General features: G+C 32.5%; 1 protein-coding gene across 1 annotated transcript in view; it reads right to left on the bottom strand.

Moving 5' to 3' along the window:
- Window positions 1-251: 251 nt before the first annotated feature.
- LOC143083958 (uncharacterized) overlaps window positions 252-19,061 on the bottom strand; it is an 83,244-nt gene continuing 64,434 nt past the window's right edge. The window contains exons 15-20 of the mRNA XM_076260375.1: window positions 8,271-8,428; window positions 6,646-7,878; window positions 5,698-5,775; window positions 2,928-3,008; window positions 1,415-1,895; window positions 252-864 (exon numbers count right to left, since the gene is read on the bottom strand). Coding sequence (XP_076116490.1) covers window positions 833-864; window positions 1,415-1,895; window positions 2,928-3,008; window positions 5,698-5,775; window positions 6,646-7,878; window positions 8,271-8,428 — 2,063 coding nt within the window. The 3' untranslated portion in view covers window positions 252-832. The remainder of the gene's footprint in view (window positions 865-1,414; window positions 1,896-2,927; window positions 3,009-5,697; window positions 5,776-6,645; window positions 7,879-8,270; window positions 8,429-19,061) is intronic.

Genomic DNA, 19,061 nt, shown 5'->3' on the forward strand with positions numbered 1-19,061 from the left:
GCAGTTCTCATGAATATTCAGATCTCATTTAAATTTTTCGTTAAAAATAACTGCCAAAGAACTGTGAAGGCTATGGAATGCTATTGGAATGCCTTTATGCAAATTAATCATTGCCTTATATTTGGTAACTGTGAATGCTAATAAACTGCCAAATAATTGCTGTCAAGTGGGAACTGTGAATGCTAATTAACTGCTGAAGAACTGCAGTTCACTTTGACTTGGGTATTTTTTTAATTTTCCTTTTATTATGAATGAAATAAGACGGTGAATATATATAAAAAAAACTGGGATAGACACATAACAAAACAATATTCCAGCCATAAAGGGGTGCCTAGATAATAAAGCTGTGAATATATATATAGCATCAACACCTGATGCCCTTATGGACAAATATTTCTTATATCTTCTCATGAAAAACAAAGAGAAAATGCTTTCCTGTTTTGTCTTATGTTTCTCACGGCACAAGTTTTCTTGATTTCACTGTAAGAATACTTATAGATACAAGTTTATAAAGTTTCACACATATTTATTAAAATATGTAAATAGCGATTATATGAGTAGTATGTTATTAGCAATATTAGTATTACAGTATTTGCTGCATGTGAATATTAAAAAAAAACAGTAATTATACAGTCAAATATTTAACTTTAGTCCAATTTTTTCCACTTGGTTCGCATTCTTCATCTTGCTGTCTATAGTTTTATGAATAGATAGTTTCAACCTGAATTTGACAGATTTATGTTTCTATTATAGATGATCGACTTCGAATCTGTTACTTTGGTAAACTGTGTACTTCTTATGATATGTTTCTCTATTGTGGTTGAACATTGATTTAGTGCTCAATTTCAACTTCAATCGTCATCCCTAAAATAAAATTATAAGCTACTAATTGAACGATTGGTGTTATTTAAGTGGCATTTGTATAATGCACATTTACTGATTAGGACAAGAATAATTTACCAAAGTGCAATTGGTATGTCATTTAATAGGTGCTCCATTTTTTACTGTCGGTTTAAAGAAGACTAAACATGATAATATTTATATTCCTGAGTTATCCTTGTTATAACTGTTTCAAATTATACTTAAAATATTTATCAATGGCAAAATCAGTAGGCGAAGTTAGAATGACTACTCATATCAGGTAACGGAACGCATAAAATATATCGCAACAGGGTCTTAGCAAATCTCAACTTTAATAAATTGTTAAGTCTACATACACTTATATTTTAATACAAACAAGTCTTCATTTACCCTTATTCTTTTACAAACAAGTCTAGTTATGGTCATTGTCATTTCTAGGAAATCACGAAAATAGCCCAGATTATATTAATGGATATTAAACAGTACATTACAGGAAAAACGAAAAAGGCTAAGAAATACAAAAAAAAAAAAGAACGGTTAAAAACATATGTACCTGATATTTCATTTTCAATTGATTTCACTTCCTCTTTAGAAATAGATTTAGCCAGAATTTCCTTCAGACGATCTGTATACAGCTTTGTTGGTGTGTTATGGCGATCAAATCTTGTTAAAAGGTCACTTGATATATTACTTAATTCATTGAAACGCATGTCGTCAAGTTTAAATAGCTGAGAATGTTGTAATTCGTTTCTTGTAAGTCGTATGCGCTCAATATCATCTCCAATAGCTATGTCCGTATTCTTAAAATCTTGCCAACATCCTCCCCATGGTCCAGGATGACATCGTGGGTGGTTTGAATTACTTGGAACATGTTTATTAAGTTTCCTGTGTTCACTGTATAAGTATGTTATATCACAATCACACCTTGGACGTAGATGTGGTTTATCTGGTTTCAATAGATCATATAAAACATCAGCAAAAATATTCAATGCTATCATTCCCATCTTTGTAAAATTAATTTCCTCTTCTGTGAACTGGAAAGAATATATTAAGAGTTAAGAATTGTGATGTAAAACAAGAACAAGATAATCTACAATAAGACTTCACATAAGTTTTGGCTGAATCAATTGACAGTTAACTTGGTCAAGTACTCACAGAAGTTTTAGCAAGAAAACAAAAACATAAACAGTTTATATTAATAAGTAAAACTAAATAGCTGGCACCAAAGCCGAAACTAACTTTTACTCAATTGGAGAAATCTGTGAATAATGTTTCAAAATAATTATTGACAAAATCTTCCTGATAATAATTCAGAAATAGTTTGTTTTGATATCAATGATAAGGAAACAGTGTCAAATTTATGTTTTTTTTTTCTTACATAGGAAAACCATAATAATTAAACACATGTATCATTTATTGATAATTTTTAGCATCTGGTCTAACAATTTAAAACATTCATGATAATATAATTGCTTCAACTTAACTAACAGCAGTATGATGACTATCAAAAGTTCCACAAAGGCAAATGTTGAACAGAAAATAATGCCATTATTTAATGAGAAAAGGGATTTGTGTTGATGAAAAAAAAAGTAAAATCACAAAAATACTTAACTCCGAGCAAAATTCAATCGTAAAGTCCATAATCAAATGGCAAAATCAAATGACAAAACACATCAAAAACGAATGGACAACAACTGTCATATTCCTGACTTGGTACAGGCATTTTCAAATGTAGAAAATGGTGGATTAAACCTGGTTTTATAGACATGTAAGAAAGAGAAATAGAAATATTTCTGTCAACAATTCTATTTCAAGTGTTTGAATTTACATTCTAAAATTAATTCACATTAATGTTTGTGGAAGTCAACATTTGTTCAACTTTAACCATCGATAAAAGAATACTTACATTTAATCTTTTTAACAATTTTGTTCTTCTATATATATCTAGTCATTGTTCAATCTTTAAATTATTATGATATCGAATGGAAAACTAAACTTCTCCTGTTTTATCATTTCGATTTTTAGGAAATGAATATAGCACAAAAATACAATGTGGTGTTACATACCCCTGTCGAAATGGCTGTTCCTGTTGCCCTTTCATTGATATTTGAAAACTCCCTCTCACCAGCTTGGACACGGACACGTACCTCAAAAAAAAAAAAGTATGTCATTCATTTTCCATAGAAAATAGTTGGTAATATTCATGAAAGGTTTACGAAGACAATTTGTCAATGTAGGTGGCACCTATTCTTTTATTCTATTTTGATAAAGATAGGTTGAATAATCGACATAGCCAAGCATGCAAGTATGTCTTAAGATAAAGATAGGTTGAATAATCGACATAGCCAAGCATGCAAGTATGTCTTAAGATAACGATAGGTTGAATAATCGACATAGCCAAGCATGCAAGTATGTCTTAAGATAAAGATAGGTTGAATAATCGACATAGCCAAGATTGCACGTATGTCTTAAGATAAAGATAGGTTGAATAATCGACATAGCCAAGCATGCAAGTATGTCTTAAGATAAAGATAGGTTGAATAATTGACATAGCCAAGCATGCAAGTATGTCTTAAGATAAAGATAGGTTGAATAATCGACATAGCCAAGCATGCAAGTATGTCTTAAGATAAAGATATGTTAAATAATCGACATAGCCAAGATTGCAAGTATGTCTTAAGATAAAGATAGGTTGAATAATCGACATAGCCAAGCATGCAAGTATGTCTTAAGATAAAGATAGGTTGAATAATCGACATAGCCAAGCATGCAAGTATGTATTAAGATAAAGATAGGTTGAATAATCGACATAGCCAAGCATGCAAGTATGTCTTAAGATAAAGATAGGTTATATAATTGACATAGCCAAGCATGCGCGTATGTCTTAAGATAAAGATAGGTTGAATAATTGACATAGCCAAGTATGCACGTATGTCTTAAGATAAAGATATGTTGAATAATCGACATAGCCAAGATTGCACGTATGTCTTAAGATAAAGATAGGTTGAATAATCGACATAGCCAAGCATGCACGTATGTCTTAAGATAAAGATAGGTTGAATAATCGACATAGCCAAGATTGCACGTATGTCTTAAGATAAAGATAGGTTGAATAATCGACATAGCCAAGCATGCAAGTATGTCTTAAGATAAAGATAGGTTGAATAATCGACATAGCCAAGATTGCACGTATGTCTTAAGATAAAGATAGGTTGAATAATCGACATAGCCAAGCATGCAAGTATGTCTTAAGATAAAGATAGGTTGAATAATCGACATAGCCAAGATTGCACGTATGTCTTAAGATAAAGATAGGTTGAATAATCGACATAGCCAAGATTGCACGTATGTCTTAACATAAAGATAGGTTGAATAATCGACATAGCCAAGCATGCAAATATGTCTTATGGCTATGTATGCATATTAGTAAAACAAGTTAGAGATGAGTTACCTCATAAAACTGGAAATTAGTGTACAATTTGGAGTTTAGTATGGGGTTCATTATCACTGAACCAGTATATATATATTTGTTTAGGGGCCAGTTGAAGGACGTCTCCGGGTGCGAGAATTTCTCGTTGCATTGAACACCTGTTGGTGACCTTCTGCTGTTTTCTGCTCTATGGTAGGGTTGTTGTCTCTTTGGCACAGTCCCCATTTCCATCCCAATTTTATTCCTATAAGTTTCATACAACTCAAGGAAATGTTTGTTTTCAGGGATGATTCTTCTATATAATTTAGGGCCGCTGAGTGGCTCTCAATTCCTCCAGCGGCCCCAAAAAGTTGTGTGAAAATAAATTCCCAATTCAGAAAAAAAAAAAAAAAAAAATAATCGATATTTCCGGAAATGTTTCCGTCACCGATTTAGGCAATTCCATTTTTTCCGCATTTGTCTTCAAAGGGTTTTAAAATCCGAATACGAATAATGTAAACGGAAGATTGCTAGGATAAGGTATGTAATCATAATTTATATTGTGTGTTTATCAGAGACGTTTCTCAATACCTTTGTTCTCGTAAAAGCAGACCTTTAAATAAAATTGAAGAAAATGCTATGGGAGTATTTGATCTCGTAAAAGCATATCGCCCAGCAGGTCGATAATAGATGCTTTTTGTCAAAATGAGTCTCGTGAAAGCAGACCTCGGCAGGGAGTAAAACTTATAAATTTTGATAAATTTAATGGGTGCCGATCTCGGAAAAGCAGATCGCCCAACAGAACCGGTTATATAATATGTTTCTAAAAAATATAAATCAATATTTCTGCCTGGCTCTCAAATCAAAAGTCCGACTGTCTGAACATTTTTACATGTTGATAGATCATTCATCAAATAGGATGTCCACACATTATGGAACAGGTAACACTTGATACAATTTCCGTTTTCACAGGAAAATAATGTTATTTCATCATAGATTTTATGTGGAAAAAAATTCCCAATTGGGTGAAAATTCCCAATTTTGATGGTCAAAGGACCCATTTGAAAACACCTGGAATCATCCCTGTTTTTTTTACAATCAGGGACGAAGGTAAAAGGCGCAAAATCATAGAAACAGCCTACTCGGTCAGTAATGCTAAAATGCTAAAATGTGTAAAATGCTCAGTTAAGAGTATCATGATTTTATAACATGAATTGTCTCAATAGATTGCATTTTGATGGAATGAACTATTACAAAGCATATAGTGTCAATCCAAAGACAATTGCTCGATTTGACGAATGCATGATATTTTCTCAAGAATTTTTTTTAAGTAAAATAAGTAATTGACATTGCACTTTATCATTGTTTATGTAATACTTACTACTAGTTATACAAATATGCTATACAATAAAATAATAGATTGTTACCTTGGTGGATTGAACTGTAGTTTGGGTTTGACTTGAGCTTTCGATTTGAAGATTAGATCTGGGAACATTTTCAGAACTCTGTGACAATAAAAAATAATTTTTAAACAAAAGTTAATAACCACTATCGGTTGACCACTACTACCTAATATTTAATTAAAACATCACTCTACTTAAAACTATGAATTATTAATGAAAATAATCATAAATTGTATGTGGTGAGAGCAAAGCTTTAACCCAATATAGAATTTACTTAACCCATATATATCGAAATCTAAAATGACGTCCATTATACGCTTTGAGTACACACCCGTGGTAAAATATGAATATATTGTTCGGGCGGTTCCGATTGTACTCCCACGTCATATGTTTTTTTTGTGACATGCATGTAATTAAGCTATCATTTAAAATCATTCAAACCTATCTAAATACGTTATTGTAATAGTTAAAGCATGCCACTAGTTCCATTTGCTCTGTTCTTTAACGTCTTAATAGTGCGTTATTTATGGGAATGGCATTTTTTCCTTCACCGAGAGCGCCTCCATCAAAACGAATGGCCATATTCGTCCTATTGGAATAGAAATAATTCATGGCGGCTTGCTTTTATACTAACTTTACCACGGGTTTGCCCTTTATGCTGATATTTCACTCTCACTGTAAAGTATTCAGCATAAAGAGCCAATTAACCCGTGGTAAAATTAGTATAAATTCAAGCCCCTATGCATTATTTCTTCAATACCAAACAGTAACACACTGACCTGTTAAAGTGCAAATAATATTTTTATCACTCAATAACTATAACTTTAGTACCCAGGAGAAAAGCAAGGAAAACTTTCATAGGCTATAGGTAGATTGAAGGACTGAAAGATAGTAACCAGTGTACAATATAATTACACATTTTCTATATAGAATACATATAACATGTAAAATATGAATAAATCTTTAACTTACATCAGATGTTTTATGTTGTAGATCTAACCATTCACCAGTGAATGGGTGTATAGTAGTACATGTCTTACAATAATATATGTTTTCCTGATCTTCACTTAAATCAAATGATCCTGTCACACACTCTGGTTTTGTTTGGCCACATTCCCACTTCAACTCAAATCTTACATTAGACATCTTGAATCTTGTACTTATTAACTTGCTTATTTCCTCTGTCACAAAGTCTGCAATGTATTTGAACAAACCTCTTTCAACAGTGACTTGCTTCCCAAACTGCCAAATCTGAATTTGAATAATATTTGGACCTTTCATAATAAGTAATTTTCTCAATTTTGTCGTTTTCTGTAACTCAAAGACAGCTGAGCTTCTGAAAAGAGTAATTTGTCTTTTCTGTTCCTTAGTGACAACTTCTTCAACGTTATATTTCCTGCACAGTGAGGCAATTAAATGATTAATTAAATGAGGTGGTAGAAACCTAAACATATAACATAACCAGGTAGACTTAGTACATATGTTTTCCGTCACATTAAACATTTTATATATATCACATTCGGGTTCTGATTTAATCATACAAGGTAGATAATAGAGAGGTTTGTCATCACCAGCCTCTCTTTGAGTTTCCGATGTGTTAGGACGTATAATGATATCAAATTTCTCCATTACATTCAGGATATGATCCTTGTGTTTGGAAAAAATGCTTTCACCTTTTCTAAATATGTCGTCTAAAACCTCGCTATGCAATTTGCCTCTACTATACAATTCTCTCCATTTGTTTTTATTTCTTATACTAAAAGCACTAAATTTTTTGGCTGTGACAATACATCTAAAAACATCAGACAACCACTGTGTGTCTAAAATTATATAAGAAGGAAGATCATTGAAATAAACTAAGGCTCTGATCTCATGGTGAAATTCCAGGAACAATCTAAGTTCTTCATCATTAAGTGGCTGATGTGTATCAATAGCAATATTCTGAATTTCTTGAAAGGAAATAATAGGTAACACCTTCTTCTTTTCTTGAAGTCGTTTTTCAAGCTGAATAAATTTTAAAGGATAATCTGTATTCCATGTTCTCATTGTTCTTGCTAAACGTAGGATGTTTTCTCGTATTTGCTTGAATACACTGGGATCATCATCTGTATTGGAAATGAAGTATGTTTGCCTGATATGTCCTAGTTCATCGTCTGATATATTCTCTGCATACTTTGAAATATTTTTTCTGCATGCATCATCAATCTAAAAAAAAAAAATAATCCTCTTATCTTTGTACATGCATGATGGGTTTATTGTACTATATCATATTTCAGAAATTGTTGAAAGATCTTTTGTAAACTATTAAAACGGATTGCTTTTCCTATAAACACTTTTAACCTTACAATGTGATAAAGCTTGCATTTATATATTGTCAATATATGTCATATGTGTTGGTCTGGTGAAACAGTAAAACAGGTATCTGTACAAATAAACAATTTGCTGTATGGGCTTTTCTCATTGTTGAAGGCTGTACAGCGATATATACTTGTTAATTTCTGTGTCATTTGGTCTCTTTTGGAGAGTTGTCTCCTTGGCAAACATACCACATTTACTTTTTTATACAAACATCTGACAACATTTGTAATTTCCAATACCTCTTCTACATCACAGATCAAGGCATCTTTCCAAGTGCCAACAATAACTATCGGTGGATCAAGATCATCTGATGTTCTTTTATTGACATCAGATTTATTTCTGTCCTCTTCCAATCTACTGTAACAGTGTATTGAATCCATCCATAATTGGAATAAATCTACAAAGAAATGTGTATACCATGTATAAATAGTTCATATCACCATTCATTCAAGTTTAATGTCATAAATGTGGTATGAAGGATAATTAGACAGCAATTCACAAAAGATCAACAGATCAGAAGATAAACAGCTAAAGGTCACTTTCCAACATTTTCAAATTATAGCAGATACCAGCAATGGAGGAACGAATTCACAAAAAAATAGTTATTACAAGATAACAAGTTGTCTGGCTTAAACATAACATTTTATTTTCGGCTTTTATAATGGACTGTGTCAATCATTTTCTACTATTAATTAATTATTGACTTTTTTATTTACTGTTTCTATTTGACTGCATCATCAAAATCATTGCCAAAGAATTATTTCAGATGTAATTTAAGTGCATTGTTCTATCATGGGAAACAAGTTATGTATACTGTCTCTATTTGTCTGAAAATGCCTTAATTCTGTTTGAGTTTGTCTTACTAATTACTAATTTTGTGTGTATGAGGTGCTTTTCTAGATAAACATGATTAACCTTCATAAGGAATGCTCAAATTCAAAGATTCGAAAGCCAAATGTATAAGACCTCAACACGTTCAGAGCTGTATAACCAAAAGGCATATACTAATTAGAAAATTTCATCTAAAGTCAACTTAGACTGATGGAATTGGAACCTTAATTATTTCTTTTAAATTTATCAAAATTGAGGAAATTCTCAGTCTGAGCCCTTAAATTCACACACAAAAAACAAATCCCAGTTCTATGGTTTTTGAGCACTCGAAATTATTTAATTCGTAAATAAGCCATGAATTGGAGTTTTAATACCTTACTCTGAGAAAACCTAATAAGCAATATCTTTGGCATTTGTTGGTAAAAGGTTTTATTTGACCTTGACCTTATTTTCAAGTTTGTTTCTAAGAAACTATAAGCAACAAATCAACTATATTTTGTGTATCCAATGATTGTAAGGTGCATATGTATTTTGGTTTAGTTTATCTGACTTTGGCTTCATGTTCTTTAATTATGTTAATGTGATACCTGTAGTAAAAGTATATATTCAGATATTTAGGACTATCAACATAAAATCAATAAACATGCGAGACATTTCAGCGTGTTCACTCTTGTTATATCTGTTGTATATCCCCTTCCTGTTTGCTAACAGTTTATCATTTTACAACACTCATTGTACAATGAAATTTGTAAAAGTTTTCTTGGCTTTTTTTTAAGGGAATCATAATTTATATTTGGTGTGCAGCTTCAGTATGTTGAGTTGTAAAATATTTCCATACAACAAATACAGTTGACATATTGCATATAGTATTAGACATTTGCGAAAACTCTCATACACCTACGATTGGGATTACAATTACACTTACAGGTAGCATTTACATCATGGGTCATCTCAAAGTGCAAACATATAATGCCGTTCCAAAACTAGATCCAACTCGTACGACTTTTTTCAATTTTTGAACATTGGGGTTTTACAAATTGTATCTAGGATATGTTGGTATCAAGGTTGTGCTTAATTTAAAGGTACGGACAGAGACCGGAGTATGATAGAGTGGTAAAATATAAAAAAAAACGATTGCCATTGCCTAGGTTGGGAAAACTAGAAATTTATTTCAGCAAGACTTAGTGTTAAAAAAGGGCGATCAACTAAGAAGCACGATGACATTATTAAATGTGTATAAAATTGAGAAAGGAAATGGTAAATGTGTCAAAGCGACAACAACCCGACCACAGAGCAGACAACAGCCGAAGGCCACCAACGGGTCTTCAATGTAGCGAAAATTCCCGCACCCGTAGGTGTCCTTCAGCTGGCCCTTAAAAATATGTATACTAGTACAGTGATAAAGGACGTCATACTAAACTCCGAATTGTACACAAGAAAATAAAATTAAAAACCATACAAGACTAACAAAGGCCAGAGGCTTCTGACTTAAGACAGGCGCAAAATTGCGGCGGGGTTAAACATGTTTATGATATCTCAACCCTCCCCCTGTACCTCTAGCCAATGTAGAAAAGTAAACGCATAACAATATGCATATTGAAATGCATACATAGTTACATTTTCTTTTTTTTAAGAACATGATGGTTAGTTTATGTACATTGTAGGTGTGAAGAAGATATTAACGATTCTTTATTTTATCATTGTACGTGCTCTTTATTTTTATTTTATGAATTAGAACAACTGTTTAATTTTTCTACCGTTTTAGAACTAAAAAAAAAATACCACGAAAAAATAACACCCAGTGGCGGACCCAGGGTGAGGGTTCCGGTGGTTGGAACCCATCCTTTTTTTGGACGACAAATGCATTTAAATGGGGGTATAAGGTTAACACTCCTCTGAACACTAGGTTGGGAACCTTCTTGAAAATGGCTGGATCCGCCCTTGACACCGTCATCAATGAATATTTTTAAGTAGAATATATAATTCCAAATGTTCAGACTATGTTCAAATGTAAAAAAGATGAACTCAAATAATTGAAATTTTAATTTTCAAATTAGTCAAGGTTAATGACGTGTCTGGGTCTGTGACACTGCATGTAATTGATTGAGTTAAATTATCCGAAATCAGAAGTAAAAATATATCATTGCCTTCCATCAAGCCAAGAGAATATTGACGATTTTTTTTTCTAGAGTGAGTCTTGAAAATGAAAAATAACCAAACAGCAAGTTGCTCCACGGTAGATGTAGAAATCACCTTCACGCTTCGACGCTATTAATTATAACGATTTGTAAATGAGTCCCCTCAATGGAGCAAAAAAAAACTTTTATAAAATTTACCCAAGGTAGTTTTGAGGTATGAACGGACAGACGGGCCAATCGAGACGAGTGGTTACTAAACCTGTCATAGCTTTTAAACGACACAGGAAAAAAGACTGCAAGGTCTTGCGTTTTTTTTTTTTTTTTTGGAGTACAATTTTTATAGATATCTTGTGATCATTTTAGTATACGATGTGGATAATTCTTTTCTATAAACAAGCGTGGCTCTAGATTTTTGACACATTATAAAGTAAAGGTTGATCACGCCAATTAAAAAAAAATACACAAATTCATTGGAATTTCTTGCGACATTTAATACAGCGATTCGAATGCATTGTAGGTTGTAACCATATGCGTATGTCGTCGAAAAGACCAATTTACAATAAAAAAAAAATCATTTGGTTTTACTATATATCTCTATTATTTATATATTTACTTTGAGATGACCCTTTGTTTTCGTCAAATGTAATCGTAAGTCTAAAGTGTAATCCTAGGTATAGACGTAGTTTCCGCAAATGTCTAATATAAAACTAAAGGCTCTCAAGAGCCTGTATCGCTCACCTGATTATAAAATATAAAAAAATATAAAATTTGGCTAAAAGTAACAACACTTGGCCAGCACCTCATAAGGAAAGGAACATTCATGCTATGTTTGATTTCATTCAATTCAGTGGTTCTTTAGAAGAAGACATTTGTATGTATTTCCCATAGGGTCCTATGTTAAACTAAGTCCCCCACTGGCAGCCATCTTGAATGATGGATCGGCTACAAAGTAACAACACTTGGTCAGCATATCATAAGGAACATTTATGCTATGTTTGGTTTCATTCCATTCAGTAGTTCTCTATATGAAGAAACTTGTATGTATTTCCCATAGGGTCTTATGTTAAGTCCCCAAATGGCGGCCATCTTGGACGTTTGATTGGCTACAAAGTAACAACACATGGTTAGCACCTCATAAGGAACATTCATGCTATGTTTTGTTTTATTCTATTCAGTGGTTCTCTAAAAGAAGTCATTTGTATGCATTTCCCATAGGGTCCTATGTTAAACGAAGTCCCCCTGCTGGCAGTCATCTTGGATGTTGGATCGGCTACAAAGTAATAACACTTGGTCAGCACCTCATAAGGAACATTCATGCCATGTTTGGTTTCATTCCATTTAGTGGTTCTCTAAAAGAAAACATTTGTATATATTTCTCATAGGGTCCTATGTTAAACGAAGTTCCTCGCTGGCGGCCTACTTGGATGATGGATCGGCTACAAAGTAACAAAACTTGGTCAGCACCTCATAAGGAACATTCATGCCATGTTTGGTTTCATTCAATTCAGTGGTTCTCTAAAAGAAGTCATTTGAATGCATTTCCCATAGGGTCCTATGTTAAACTAAGTCCCCGCTGGCGGCCATCTTGGATAATGGATCGGCTGCAAAGTGACAACATTAGGTCAGCACCTCATAAGGATCATTCATGCCATGTCTGGTTTCATTCCATTCAGTGGTTCTCTAGAAGAAGTTCAAAATGTAAAGAGTTAACGACGACGACGGACGACGCCGGACGACCCCGGACGGACGCCAAGTGATGAGAAAAGCTCACTTGGCCCTTCGGGCCAGGTGAGCTAAAAAAGACTAAAACAAAAAAAACTTAACATTACCACTGTACCATGAAAATGAGGTCAAGGTCAGATGTCACCTGCCAGTTGGACATATACACCTTACACTTATTCTATACACCAATTATAAAAGACTTATTGCTTAAAGTATCTGATATATGGACTAGACCAGGGAAACTTAATCTTATTCACTGGTCCATGAAATGAGGCCGAGGTCAGATGAAAACTGTCTGACGGGCATGAGGACCTTGCAATGATATTAACGGTGCCAATTTTCCTGCACCAAATGCGCATTTCGACAATACGTATCTCTTCAGTGATGCTCGTGGTCAAAATATTTGTAATCCAAAGCTTATATAAAAGATGAAGAGCTATAATCCACAAGATCCAAAAAGTATAGCCAAATCCGTGAAAGGAATCAGAGCTTTGCATGAGGGAGATACATTCCTTAATTTATAATCATTTCTAACATGCATGTACTACATATTGTTATCCTAATATACATAATAATTAAGAGAGAAATTTCAAGAAGTCACTGAACCATGAATATAAGGTCAAGGACAAGGGACATATGACAGACGGAAACTTCATAACATAAGGCATCTATATACAAGGTATGAGCATCCAAGTCTTCCACCTTCTAAAATACTAACAATCAATCAATCTCTTCTTATTTTTTAGACTTGTGTGTAAACCACACCCCTTATAGTTATTTGTCCACCATGACTGGACATCACAAAGGTTCCTGTCACGATTTAACTATGACACAAACTTATATCATGTATTTATGGCTATAATTGGTCTTGACAGTCCTGATAAGAACATTACAATATGAAACGATTCAATTTAGAAAATTAAAAGTCCAATTTATTACAAAACAGTAATCGAAAACAAGACATAATTGACATTACATGAAACAACAACCACCTGAAACACTCATCTACAGGCTTCTGACTTTGGACAGGCACATATAGAATGTGGAGGAGTTGAACTTAATTTGAGTGCACCAGCCAGGACAGTGGTGTTATGACACAACATGCTAACAAACTATGCAAAACATTAAAAGAAAAACAAATATGACAAACAGCAAAACACAAGAACCACTGAATATCAGGCTCCTGATTTGGTACAGGCACATAGAATATGGTCGGTTATTAAATCAATACCTACATGTACCTACCATTACTATTTTTTTAGGATGAACAGATTGTTGCAGCTTAAATGTGCATGTGTTTAAAAAGAATATTTAGTATGGTTTTAATTAACTTATAACATGTATAACAATATCAATTTTTATACCAATAAAAAACAATATTCCCTTCTTTTTTAAGAACTGGGCCATTTAAAGTTAGATGAAAGATGATCTGCATCATTGGGTTTATGATAATGTGGAAAAGTACCAATTGTTTTGAGGTAAGAATGTCACAGAAGAGACACAGCAAACTTTCAATTTATAAGAATATACAAATATTTACATTTTTGGTTTACAACCAGTGGCAAATACTTCACGTAGATGTCAACTTGCCTTAGGTTATATATATTACCGTAGTTGCATCTATTCAAAATCACAGTAAAGGCTGTTCCGTTCTAAGTGTAAGGGTCGAAAGACACTTTTTGTTTTAAATCAACACTGATATAACTTTTAGTTGATTATATTTCCAATATCTTTATTAAAAAAAACCCACAACCCATCAAATTTTAATAAGTGTTTTCTGATGGATCTTTTTGAATTTCACTTTAAGACAACTGTTGAATATCTTATACGAGTTCATAAATTTAGGTGTCGGTATTGATACCAATATTTTAATTTTAATTTATTCTAGAATTGGTTCCTCAGATGTCAGTGAAAGAGACTTACGACTTAATTTTCATGTTTTTGAACAGAACTATTAAAAAGAAAAATGGTTCAAAATCAACAGTATCTGGTATGTACATGCTTTAGTTTTAATAGTATAATAATAAGCTGTAAGTGTGGAATGTTTTCCAATGAGACAACTATCTACTATATGAATACACTTACAAATGTAAATAAAAGCAATAATAGCTAATGGTTACCATACAGCCTTTAAAAGAGAAGGTTCATGAAGGGTTAAAATTGGCCCTGATTTTTTTATGTTTTTTAAATTGGGGCAAAAAATTACAAATGTCACTTAGCAATACTTGTGATAATACTACTAAGACAAAAATATTTTTTCTGGCACTTTCCTTTACTATTTATGGAGCAATGACCCCTTAAATGAGCATAATTTGTACTTTTTGTCCATAATTTTAATTGTTTTTGGCATAATTAACCTTGGCCTCCATCTACGATCCAAAAAGTTTTTATATTGATGAAATCTATATCAAAATTGGAATCTTTTGGTTACAAAACATTCTGGATCGTAGGTGGCGGCCAAGGTGTTTCAAAAGCTTTTAGGTCTAAAAAATGCACAAAATCATCATATTTTGACAAAATGTCCAAATTGGGCTTACTTTGGCGAATATCTTATAGTCTTATGAAAAGAACTGATATATTTAGCATTTATACTTTTGAAATAGACCCATTTAAGAACCAAATTGAGACCTTTTTGATGTTTTATGATAAAGTTGATATTTTAGGCCATTTTGTGCCATTAGTGAACCTTGTCCTTTAAATGTTTAACAACAAGCAAAGCCAATACCTTAAATTTATTCATGACGCTGACACATTCATTACACATGAAAATAAAAAACACTAGAATTCCAAATATATTTGAAATAATGAATTCCTACATTAATTATACCCCACACAACTAACAAAGTTGTGGAGGGTATAATGTTTTTGACCCATCTATCTGTCCGTCAGTTCGTCAGTCCTGTTTCCCAATCATCGCAACTCCTCTCAAACAACACAACAGAATTTCATGAAACCTTTTTAGATTCTAAGGAAATACCATTTAGTTGTGCATATCGACAGGAAATTACGCTTCAATTTTTTTCTAGGAGTTATGCCCCTTTGAACTTATTTCCTCTAATGTACTTCTGCAACAGTTTGTCATTGCAACTGCCATGAAACCACACAACAGAATTTCATGAAACTTTGTAGATAATAAGGACATATATGAGGACATATTAGGAAATTATAGTTCAATTTTTTCTCCTATAATTTTTTATTCTTGCACTTATTTCATTTCTCTAATGACAATGTGGGGACGTCGGGTATGTGAGCGAAATCACTAATGTTCTTTTATTGCATATTCATTAAAACTAATATATTAAACTATAAATAAAAAAAAAATCAGCATGATATTCATGTGATTATGGACTCCTAAAGGATTCCTAACAACTAATTATGTGGTCAAGGTCAAAGATTTTAAAAGTCAACTGAATTTGTCCCAAAAAAATGGTTTTCAAGTGCTAAATAAAATACATTGGATTGAAGAATTGCTTAGATATATGACAATTTATAATTAAAATTAACTCAAATCTGAATTTTCTTGATACTAGGAAGTTGTGTATTTGTTAACGGCAAAGTTCCACTCAAAGATTGTTTTTGTTTTTCTAATGTTAATTAAATACAGAAAAATTAGCACTCATACATGTCATGTGGCAATTCATGTCAGATTTTTATAAAATGTATATCAATGGCTTACATCACATGTCAAGAGTTGGATTGAGGGAAATAGAGAGAAATATCATAGAGATTTACTAACAGTTCAAACAAGAATTTGTGGAATTTTAGTTATTGTCCCTGGGCAGACAAGAACCAGATGCTCCACAGGGCGCAGCTTTATACGACCGCAGAGGTTGAACCCTGAACGGTTGGGGCAAGTATGGACACAACATTCAAGCTGGATTCAGCTCTAAATTTGGATTGTGATTAAATAGTTGACACAGCATAGGTTTCTGACACAGAATGAATGTAGTCTAATGAACTTAACATTTTTTTTTTGCCTTTGAGCAATTCACTATGCTGTTGAATTTTAATCCTCTCAAAAAATGTTTGAAGAAATTTTCTTTTTATTTATGAAATCTGAAATGAGAAAAATTTAACTCCCCCACTCCCATTTTTTTTTACATCCCCCTTTCCCTTTTTCCAAAACTGATCTCAATTCAAATTTCTAATGGAGTTTGAAACAATAACTACTCATTTAAATACATCATAAAATATTAAAATGTAAAATAAAGTGCTTGTTATCTCTGAATGGTAAAGTTTGTTTTAATTTATCAGTTAGTAGTAAAAGGGAATATACATTGTATATTGTAAAAAACAATAATTTAAGTTGATTCAACTACTATTCTGGCCAAAGAAAGATAACTTCAATTGAAAATTTCTTGCTATTGCACAATACTGTGCAATTGAAATTTCTTGCTATTGCACAATACTGTGCAATTGAAGATTTCTTGCTATTGCTGAATACTGTGCAATTGAAAATTTCTTGCTATTGCACAATACTTACATGTAATATAATAATTTTGGATCCTTATTTGAACCAACTTGAAAATTGGGCCCATAATAAAAAATCTAAGTACATGTTTAGATTCAGCATATCAAAAAAGCCCAAGAATTCAATTTTTGTTAAAATCAAACTTAGTTTAATTTTGGACCCTTTGGACTTGACGGTAGACCAATTTGAAAACGGGACCAAAAATTAAGAATCTACATACACAGTTAGATTTGGCATATCAAAGAACCCCAATTATTCAATTTTTGATGAAATCAAACACAGTTCAATTTTTGATGAAATCAAACAAAGTTTAATTTTGGACCCCGATTTGGACCAACTTGGAAACTGGGCCAATAATCAAAAATATAAGTAAATTTTTAGATTCAGCATATCAAAGAACCCCAAGGATTCATTTTTTGTTAAAATCAAACTAAGTTTAATTTTGGACCCTTTGGACCTTAATGTAGACCAATTTGAAAACGGGAACAAAAATTAAGAATCTACATACACAGTTAGATTTGGCATATCAAAGAACCCCAATTATTCAATTTTTGATGAAATCAAACACAGTTCAATTTTGGACCCTTTGGGCCCCTTATTCCTAAACTGTTGGGACCCAAACTCCCAAAATCAAACCCAACCTTCCTTTTATGGTCATAAACCTTGTGTTTAAATTTCATAGATTTCTATTTACTTATACTCAAGTTAAGGTGCGAAAACCAAGAATAATGCTTATTTTGGCCCCTTTTTTGGCCCTTAATTCCTAAACTGTTGGAACCAAAACTCCCAAAATCAATCCCAACCTTCCTTTTGTGGTCATAAACCTTGTGTTAAAATTTCATAGATTTCTATTTACTTAAACTAAAGTTAGTATAGTGCGAAAACTTATTTGGGCCCTTTTTGGCCCCTAATTCCTAAAATGTTGGGACCAAACCTCCCAAAATCAATCCCAACCTTACTTTTGTGGTCATAAACCTTGTATTAAAATTTCATAGATTTCTATTCACTTTTACTAAAGTTAGAGTGCGAAAACTAAAAGTATTCGGACGACGACGACGCAGACGCCAACGTGATACCAATATACGACCAAATTTTTTTTTAATTTTTGCGGTCGTATAAAAATGCAACACAAGGGACATTGAAAAGTTCTGTTCTTTTATTAGCTTCTTTTTTATTCACTCAGGTCACAAGAGAGCTGGAGACCTTGAGAGGCAGGGAAAGAACAGACCAGGGAATCACAGATCCATATCAGATAATAAAATTAAATCGAAAATTTAAAGTTTGAATTTTATGTTATTGAAACTATTAATTTAATTACAAACTTCCTGAAAATTTGGATTTTTGTTTATTATTGAATAGAGGCTAAGGGTATTTGACTATCATCAATGTGCTGACACATTGATTTTTATTCAACTTTAAGAACTTCTTTTTAGGTTTTTAGGGGAATATCTGTTGTATAAGTTACAAAGTTTTGTATGGATATCTACATTTTGAATCATTCTGAATGTTTTCTGAATATATATCTGAATCCTTCTGAATCCATCTGAATGTTGTCTGAATCCATCTGAAAGTTATCTGGATATTTCTGAATGTGTCTGATTATTTCTTAATCCTTCTGATTAAAATCAGATTTTTCTGAATTCATTCTGAATATTGCCTTAATTTATTCTTACATAATTCTGATTTTTGTCTGAATGTTCATATGAAAATTCTGAATTGTTCTTTAATAATCCGAAATCCAGTAAAAATTCAGACATTTGCGTAAATGTACATTATTTTAGCCATTCAGACATTATTCAGAAAAAATTAAGAAAAATTAAGAATACTTGTCAGACAGAATTCAGACACGTTTTTATATGAGGGCAGAT

This window comes from Mytilus galloprovincialis, chromosome 7, assembly GCF_965363235.1.
Source record: "Mytilus galloprovincialis chromosome 7, xbMytGall1.hap1.1, whole genome shotgun sequence".
In the NCBI taxonomy this organism is placed as follows: Eukaryota; Metazoa; Mollusca; class Bivalvia; order Mytilida; family Mytilidae; genus Mytilus; species Mytilus galloprovincialis.